Here is a 9,670-nt window from a genome sequence, read left to right on the forward strand (position 1 = left end):
TTTTTTTTTTTTTTTACAGAGAACATCAAACACATTTTTTACAAACATGAAACAAAAACAATCCCGTAACAAAACCACTTTTTTTTTTTTTTTGATTGATTAGTTCAGTGATTGGTCGGCCAGTCAAAATTGTGCCACAGGCCGGAAGTGGCCCGCGGGCCTGAGTTTTAGTATCACTGCAATAAATAATACCAATTTCAATGCCAAGTTCATTTACCAGAGCTATGTTACTTGAGGTCAGTGTGCTTGGAGCGGACACTAAAATCTCTACCAGCTTCAGTAAAGGTCCACTTATCTCCCTCTGAAGAGGGTAGATGTTCCTCATTGGTTGTGTGTGTGTGTGTGTGTGTGTGTGTGCGTGCGTGCGTGTGTGTGTGTGTGTGTGTGTGTGTGTGTGTGTGTGTGTGTGTGTGTGTGTGTGTGTGTGTGTGTGTGTGTGTGTGTGTGTTTAGCCTCCTTGTGACTGACTGACAGTGTGACTGAGTTCTTGCAGCCCTAGTCTAGTCTTCTTTGTCTTGTCCTACGTCTTTCCTCTTTTTCTTTCTTTTCATTCTGCAGAATGCGCACCGGGTCAGTGTAATAACTGTTTGGGGGGGGTTGAACCTGTTGGAGATGGAGATCAATAAAGTATGAAGTGGTTGTTGTAAACCCAGTATTAGTGAAACAGTAGTGATTATGATCACAATGGTAGCAGGCGTAAAGGTTCAGACTGTGCTACAATCTGCTCTGAAACTTCCTGTTCTCTGATCAGTTTCCGTTTCAGTATTGTTGCTCCACGGCTGCAACTTCCTCCTGGGCCCCAGCAGCCTGTCTACACACAGCATCCTGTGTCTGTGTGTGTGTGTGTGTGTGTGTGTGTGTGTGTGTGTGTGCGTGCGTGCGTGCGTGCGTGCGTGCGTGCGTGCGTGTGTGCGTGCGTGCGTGTCAGAATAATCTTGCTAAAAAGCAAAGTATTTAATGTAATGCAGTGTAGACCGAGCAAACGTTCCCTCCTCTAATGATACCCAAGAGCCTACACACTTTGTTCCCCTTCTTTTTCTTAGAAAAAAAATTAAGCAATCAGTAATGGAAAAAGAAATTGCCTGGTGGTTTCACGTCTTTAAAAAAAGAGGAAATCAACTCTTCTTTCGCTTCAACCCAGTATGACTGTATACACAGGATGTGATACAAAACACAAAGGTCATTTATGACCTGGAGAGGTGCTAATAACTCCTGTCATTTCAGCAGTTATCCAAGACGTCTGGGGCTCCGGGGGGCGATAAGTGTGGGGGAAAAAGGAAAATCACATTTCCAAAGCTATAAAACAAGCCTATAAACTGCACTCTTCACACCATAAAAGGGTACAACATTTACAACTGACTGCTAAAGGCCCACATCGACCAGCAGCAATCAGCATGCATGCCTGTTTGTTCACAAAAACTGTTGACAGTTTGGTTTAGCTAACACAGTGGCTTTCAGAGATTCTCTAGGTTCCTTTTATGGGGGTCTAAATTGACCCTTACAAGTCTGTAACTCTGTCAGAGTTAAGGGGAGATCTTGAAATGTAAAAGTCTGAGAAACACTGAGCTAACAGATGGTTAACAGACTATAGTTTGTGGCCTTGTCGAAGTGAGGTAAGCGGTGTAGGCCGCCGCCTACCTCCTGAGATCTGATCTAGCCTAAATTAGAAAATAGAAAATTGACTGAAATCTCAGTCAAAAAAAGAATTGTATAAAGACCTGACTGGACAGTATAATGTGGAGATGGCCTTGAATAACAGACCAGCTTTCAAAAGAATGTCGCTCAGCCAGTTCATTGTCCATTCAGGCGGCGATTACTCAACTCGCTCATAGAGATGTAATTTTTTGCTATTGTTTTCATGGGGTGACAGGGGGGTTTGGGCCATCACTTGGCTGTACCTGCCACTTACTGTCTCTGGCAGTGTTTTTGGTGTTACAGTTAAAGAACATGAGCTTGCTTCATTTTGGACTCACCTTGATATCAAAGAAAACAAGGGAGCTAAATGTGACACACTACTTTTGTGTCACACTAATTTTGGACGTGTGCTCAGATGGCGATTTCGCCAGTGTCCATTACTTCTTAAAAGCACTAATTACACTGCCCATGACAACACGCTCTGTTGATTTTGAACGTCTGTTTTCGATTGTTCAAAGAATCAAATGTGCACGCAGAAGTACACTAAATGGTCTGTGTCTCCTCGAGTTTGAGAGAGACTTAACTGATGGTCTGAACTACAATGAAGTTATATATTTTCAAGCGCCAGCCCCGCCGTCTGTTGTTGTGAGACTTATATGTAGTATTTTAAGTGACACGTGTTTACTTTGAACTAATTTAGCTAGTGTTGTAGACCTAATCGCAAATTGAAATATGTCACTAGCCTATTCGGGCGTGATGTTCGCCTCGTTTGTAATGCTGCATACTGTGCTTTTTGAGAATACAAATCCTTACATTGAATATACTTGAATAGTGTTTTTATTATAACGTATTTTAAAATGTGTGATTTTATATATTTTTTGATTTTTTTGATGGGCGCCCCCAGCCCCCTCCTCCTCGGGGGGTCTAAAACCATTTCATTCAGGTCACGTTGAATACACAAGAATAAAGCTAGCCTGGAACCAGACCAATCCGCCTGGGCAAAAAAACGTGCCCTTGGCGAATATGGGTCTGGCCCCGCTCAATTGTGAATTCATTTCCTCTCCCCCAAAATTTGGGGGAACCAATCAGGGTCCAGCATTGGTCTGGTCTAACCAATCATGTCCAGAGCCATTTTTTTAACCCACCCCTTGGAAATGAAAACTCTGCCCGCAAGTCCAGACTAATATCCGATACGCAGTGAGGAATTAGTATGAGCAACGCAACGCCAGGCTAGAGTAAAGCATCCCTGCAGGTGAACTCAATAATTCTTTGTATCCACATTTGTATACGGTATGGGCCTATACTAATCAACTTTCACACGTGAAGCCATGTCACGTCAAATATAGATGTGGATTTACTTTGGAAGGTGCTACCTTGTTAGTAGCATGTAGGGAATTAGTTTTGACAAGCCACTCATAGATAAGACAGGAGTTTGCAAGGCTCTGCAGAGTAGCAGCTCTCAGGGAGAGGGAGAGAAAGAGTGTGACAAATGGAGGGAGGTATTAGGCTATAGAGAAAAGTAGAGGGCATTCTTATGTGAACATCCTGCCTTCCTCTAGATTTGTTAAAGATATGGTGTGTAAGAATAGTATTTGGCCTTCTACAACAGAGAGCCAAACAATATAGAAATTAAAAAGCCTATATTTCTGAGGAGCTCCACATAGAAACATTAAACCTACTATTGCCACCCCAATGAAATACCTCTAAAAGGAGGATAAATTAAAATGTTTTGCTTCAGGTGAATTTGAAATCAGATTTAAAATCAGATGACTTGACAGTTGTCTAGTCTATTGTTGACAAGTGGCAACCCCATAAAAGAGACATGTTTCTCAATGCCATTATTATCCAATACAGAGTGGTTCTCAAAGTGTGGGGTTTCCTTGAGGGGGTTCTAAATGGACCCTATACATGTCTGTACCCGTTAGGGTCCATTTGGTTCCATTTGAGTAGGCCCTACTGTCAGGGTTAAGGGGGGCCCTTGAAAATGAAAAGTGTGAGAACCACTAGGCCTACAATTAATTGTGTGTAAACCAGTATATGAGACAGACAACATAACGGGTTTAAATGCACGAGTTGGAACCGTTTTCGATATGAATGACACAAATTAGGGAGCAAAGGCATGCATGCCCCGGGGCCGGGGGGGACTTTACTTTAATTAGTCTACTACAGCCAGTAAAACACTCACATGCGCCTTGGTTCTTGAGATCCAAGTGTCCAGGAGAAGTGCCAGGCGCATCCCGTGAAATCTCCCAGTTGTTTTCACCGCAATGAAGATGTCCGTCAACCTCAACGCTGATGGAGTTGTATGGTGTACTTTTTCAGAAGTCTTGTTTTTCGTGAATATTTCCTTGTCCCCAACGGGTTGCGTAAAGTCGGACGGACTTTGCGTCTCCTCCGCTGCGCCATAAGCCTCTTGGATGGAGAGTTGAACCAAATTGGGCCAAGGCTTGTGAAGTGCGTCGATTTTATCTACGCCGTGGGCGCGCAATTGAAAATCAACATAAAGAATAAAGAAAAATGCTAGAATGAAAACGGGGAGCGTCTGAAGTATTCTTCTTTTGCGCATGGTAAAAACCGCTATAGAACCTTTTTTCATTCACATTCGGTTCGATCAAACAACGCAGACTGCTGTGAATGAAAACTTGATCCAGACATCCAGTCATACTCCTTATAAACATAGAGCAACTTACTAATTGGTTTTGATTTGATTTTGCAACGGTCCTGCAATAACCTACCACCATCACTCCCTCTTACAGTGCCATCGTAGGCGAGTCTTTACGCATTCCATCCGCCTCAAGCTCAGATGGCTAAACGTCTAGGTCAAGTGGCAGTGACCAGTTCGCTGTCAGTCAGTTGTCATTGTTTGCATATGTCATCTGGGAATGTGTCTCTCATCTTCATTCCACAAAAAGAAAAAATGCTGACAGTTTTGCCGTACAGTCCTATCTCGCGTTGGCTCCAATGGACGGGCCCCACCTGTCACATTGGGTTGCACATTGACATGAGTTTCAGCGGAGCGGAATGGGTCTCACTGGTTCACTCAAGCTCTGACTGCAGAGGCAGCAAACGCAGCAAACCAAAACCTCAACAATCACCCCGCCTTCTTCCTTCCCCCAAACGACACTTAACCTGCTATTAAAGCCAAAGTGTTACTGTTAACAGAGCGTTTGGTGCAACAGCTTTTCAGATGCGTTTCATTTGTCGAAAGGGGACAGAAGGATTTTACATAGTTGCGTTATTGTCAGTGCTTACAAGCAGCTGGAAAACATTGCATTTACTTAGTCACTAAGAAACAAATTGAGGCACTTTACTTGAGTATAGCCTATTATGTTATGCACTTAATTATGTCAGGGAAATTCAAATATTTAGTTTATTTTCAAAGTGTTCAGATAAATAAGCTAGATAAGCACATTAATCCAGTGGTTTACAACATTTTTGGCTTTGTCTTCCAAAAAGCAGTGTAGTTTGGGGTCAAATTTCAGTAGACTGAAGTAGACTAACAGCTAAAACAAATACTTCTACTTCTCTCATAGTTTTCATGTGATTAAATGTTTAAATTATCCAATAATATTTCACAAAAATAAAATATTAGTAGCCTAAACTTTTTTTTTCAGATGTATCTGGTGAAACTTAAAACAAGCTCTGATACCTTCAGCAGTTACAACAGTAGTAACATGCTGCTTATACACACTGATTAATAATCTAATGATGTCGTATAGGCCTACAGTATAATAATAAAATAATAATACAAAAATAAAATAAAAGCCTATTTATTACAAATTATTAGTCACATCAGGGGTCATCAACATGTCTGTACATGGACAAATATGTCCGTGGCAAATTTTTAAATTTATTTTTTACACACTATTATAATGTTCTTATTTTTTATCATAATACACATAATACGGAATGTCGAATCTCCAGGTTTTGTTAAGAATATGTATACGCTATGACACTGAAGGCACTATGGCATATTAGGAGTCCAACTAGTAGGCTACTGTGTGTTCAAATGGAACCATTGCAGGTCCATTTGGTTGCATTTAAACACTCTCAGAGTTACAGACCTGTTGGTAATTTGGGGCTAGCTCTTTATTGCTGTTCATGTTTTTTACGACTTTCTTTTCTGCATAGTAGCCTACTGTGTTCTATCTGTCTGTCATTCAATGTTATATGAGTTTAAAACAAAGGATCTCAATGTAAATAAGCCATTTGCTTTCCTGAGCTTATCCTTTTAGTTGACCTGTCATGAAAACTGTACCTTTTCCTATGCAAAATAAATTCTTCAATAAACCAATCAATCAATCAATCATGTGTTTGCCTTTGCTCCCTAATATATTGTCCATTAGGCCTAACCTGGCAGCCTATGTCTGTGGGAATTTTTTTATTGACAAAAATGTCCACCACAAGCCAAAATGGCAATGACCCATGTTCTTTCACTTTTTAACCACATGAGAAAATAGCTCCTTACAAGATCTACGGTACAAGTTACAATGCATCCCAACCGCATCAGGTGAGTAACTGGCAGTGCCGGGTGGTGCGAAGTGGCTGCTGCCATCTGTTTAAGTTGCATACAGATTGGCAGAGAATCATAAAACATCACATCCTCTTCAACATGCAACAACACGCAAAACAGGGAGTCCTGTCTTGGTTAAACGGCTGCCACATGGACAAATCTGTCCCATAACTCTTTTGATGCGATGTGTTGGGTAAGTACACTTCTCTACTAATACATGTTTTACATTGCTGCTGCATTGGTACTCATGTGACATGTGAGTATAGGCCTACTTCTTCCATCCGCCTCTGTTCACAAGAGTCTGGTTCTGGTGGCCTATGTTGACAGAGGGTGTCAGGTCATTGCAATCATTTCAGAGTAGTTTAATACAACAAACAATAAACAGTATTTTAATTAAGGAAGGGCCTATCCCATACTGTAAAATCTTCAGTGTTAATATAACTTGACTCTCAGTTGTCGGTTATGTAGTCTACATTGAACCAGTTGTGAATCAGAACAGACTCATAATTATCTGTCTGAGAGTGTCCCAAGTAACCCCCAACTGACCAATTGGTTCAATGTACATTCTCTGGATGCAGTTACACTGAGGATGTTACTGTTTATATCCTTGTAAGCATGCAGGCACAAACACTCATTTCACTCATTAAAAACATCCTCAACTCCCTCAGTCTCACACACGCACGCTTGTGTGTGAGACGTGTGTGTGGCCAGGGCATACGCCAGTGTCTTACCCGGAAACTGGAAGTACACAGAAATAGCTACAGAAACAGCAGAAAGCTCTGAATCCACAGACCTAAAGGCAAATTGCATCATATCATTGCACCATATCACAAGTCACACATTGATATCATATATTTATAGAAAAAGTGATTTTGGGTTTCATGATCCTTTAACTGTTCATTTAACTTTGTTAAATTAACACTACATTTGGCTGTGTATGCCACCATGGGGGTTGTTGGGGGGGTTCAAGGGCGTCCCCAAAAAGTGTTTTTAAGCTTTTTAAGCTCTTTAAGCTCTATTCAATCTTTGGTGTATTCAAAAAGTCAAGCTATAAGCTCACAACGCGTCTGATGTGAGCAAAACATTTGGACAAATCTTCTCTTATGGGGGTCCCTACCTAGCACAAAATCTTTTCAAATCCGCAGCAAAATACATATATTTTTGGGTCCTTTAGATGAAAAAGTTTGAGAACCAAATGGTGTGTGTAGACAAACGGAATATTTCCAAGCATACCAGCATACCAGTGCTTCCATACTGTATTTTCTGTCTAATGTTCTCTATCCTCCAGTCTCCGGAGACTGAAAGAAAGTTACCAGAAAGAAAGAGCTTGATACAATTAATTCACCTCAGACCCTCTTCACCACCTTTGTTTATTTGTCCTTTCTCAGCGTTCTCACCTTACATACTTCCATCCCTCACTCCATCCCTTCATCCCTTCATCCCTCCTCTCTCTCTCTCTCTCTCTCTCTCTCTCTCTCTCTCTCTCTCTCTCTCTCTCTCGCTCTCTCTGTGTCCCACTGACCACCTGCCTTCTCCTTTCTCCTTTACCCCCTTTCAACCCCTCCCCGGCACAATCCGCCCTGCACAGTCCCCCAGGTAAACCAGAGACGCCCGGGGCACACCCTGGCTAGGAAAGGCCCAGGATCGCCTTACGGCCTAGCTGAAAAGGGGCCTTTTAAGTACAGCAAGTACATCGCAACCCCACTTTGAACAAAGGGCCGGGCGAGTCGAGGGACCAGACCCCCTTTCAGGGCTTTGTCTGTGTGCCTCATAGGCAGGCAGGAAATTGGACGGGACCCAATTGCTGGGATTGGAGCTGTATATGAGAGATATAAAAGTGAATTGATTTCTAAAATGTCTTTGGACCCGTGACTTATGTTTTTATAACAGACCAATAACATAGTTTTTTAGTCTCTACTACTGTTATTTTGTAGGAATAGGTGTCATTTTTGCAACATAGAAAGTACACTTGAGTAATACTGTCATGTCAGGGGTCTTCAACAGGGGGTCCGGGACCCCTAGGGGGTCCTCAGAGTTACTACAGGGGGTCCTACAAATCTTTGTGTGATAGGAACTTGTTTTTTCCCCTTTCTTATATTAACCACTTGAACCCTAGTGTCCATATTCTGAGAACTTTAGCCAAAAATAGCAGATCTACAAGCTCACAACGCCTCGCAGCAAAGAGCTTTGGAGGGGGAAAAGAGCAGACTAAGTACAGTGAAAGGTCAAGTTTATTAAGTATTGACCGTTCAAGTGGTTAAATATCTGAAAACACACATTAACATGAATCCAAAATACACTGTTGATCGTGCTGTCAAACAATGAAACTATATCTATGAACAGATTGTGGGGGTCCCTGCTTCATCTCTCTCTCAACTAAGGGGTCCTTGGCCTGAGAACGTTGAAGGCCCCTGCTATAGGGGTGGCAATTGCCATCCCCTGATGCCCCGAATGACGCCCCTGTGACCAACCAACAAGGGAAGCTGGTGCAGTGACAAGGACATGATGCCTCACCAGCTTCCCACCCACTAATTCTGCCCCTGGCTTCTGCTGCGGTGGAGGGTAACCTGCATGGACGCCACAAGGGTTATACAGGCTAAAGGGAGTGCTCGGATCACTCTGATGAGTGCACAGGGGAGAGCTGTTCACAGATGTCAGAACAAAATAGAGGGTGGCAATGCCAGTTACACCTTATCAGTAACACTTGCTATATGCATCCCATGTCTACAATGCTTTATAAACATACTTTGAATTCAGCTTATAACACTGTAATTATGGTTATAAGTTAAATGATTTATAACTATAACCATAAGACATTATATATCATCTTGTAATGGCCAGTATAAATGCATTGTAAAATGCTTATACGTAACATTGTACAATTAAGCACTCATAATGCAATCTTAACACATCAATAGCAGGTAAGGAAACAAATTTATGTGTCACATGTAGCCTACTGTAGGCCTACTGTAGCTGGACGGCGTGGATTGAGTGCTCTCGCACAGAACTTTTAAAAAAATAAGAGGGGAGGAGGGGTAATTCAATTTGAGGTTAAATCCAAATGCTGCAGGTGGTGGCGATTTCCATCCCCTGGGACACCGAATGACACCCTGGAGCTTGGGGCTCAAGTGTTTCTGGCTAAGGTTAAGTGTCTTGCTCGATACAGATGGTGAAGTCGAGGGTCAAACCGCTGACCCCGAAGGTCACCGCTTTGACCCAGACAACCTCGCTCAGCTACAGACACCCCATGTATACTCACTGTATAGTCGCAGTGGTGTAACTAAGTACTTTAACTTGAGTACTGTACAATTTTGTGGTATTTGTACTTTACTTGAGTCTTTACAATTTCCAATAATTTTCCTTCTAATCCACTACATCTCAGAGGCCATCTCCTTTTACTCCACTACAATTATTAGAAAACTTTAGCTAGTTACTTTGTACATTTCAATTATTATTACAAAACATGCATTGTTTACTTCAGCCCTATATATATTTTGGCCATTTGAAAATAGCCGATGCGAC

The 9,670-nt window shown here is 41.9% G+C and overlaps 1 protein-coding gene across 1 annotated transcript in view; it reads right to left on the minus strand.

The window, feature by feature from the left end:
• mfng (MFNG O-fucosylpeptide 3-beta-N-acetylglucosaminyltransferase) overlaps positions 1–4,601 on the minus strand; it is a 12,665-nt gene extending 8,064 nt beyond the window's left edge. The window contains exon 1 of the mRNA XM_080721211.1: positions 3,821–4,601. Coding sequence (XP_080577337.1) covers positions 3,821–4,231 — 411 coding nt within the window. The 5' untranslated portion in view covers positions 4,232–4,601. The remainder of the gene's footprint in view (positions 1–3,820) is intronic.
• Positions 4,602–9,670: the final 5,069 nt, after the last annotated feature.

This window comes from Nannobrachium achirus, assembly GCF_963921795.1.
Source record: "Nannobrachium achirus genome assembly, chromosome: 3".
Taxonomy (NCBI): domain Eukaryota; kingdom Metazoa; phylum Chordata; class Actinopteri; order Myctophiformes; family Myctophidae; genus Nannobrachium; species Nannobrachium achirus.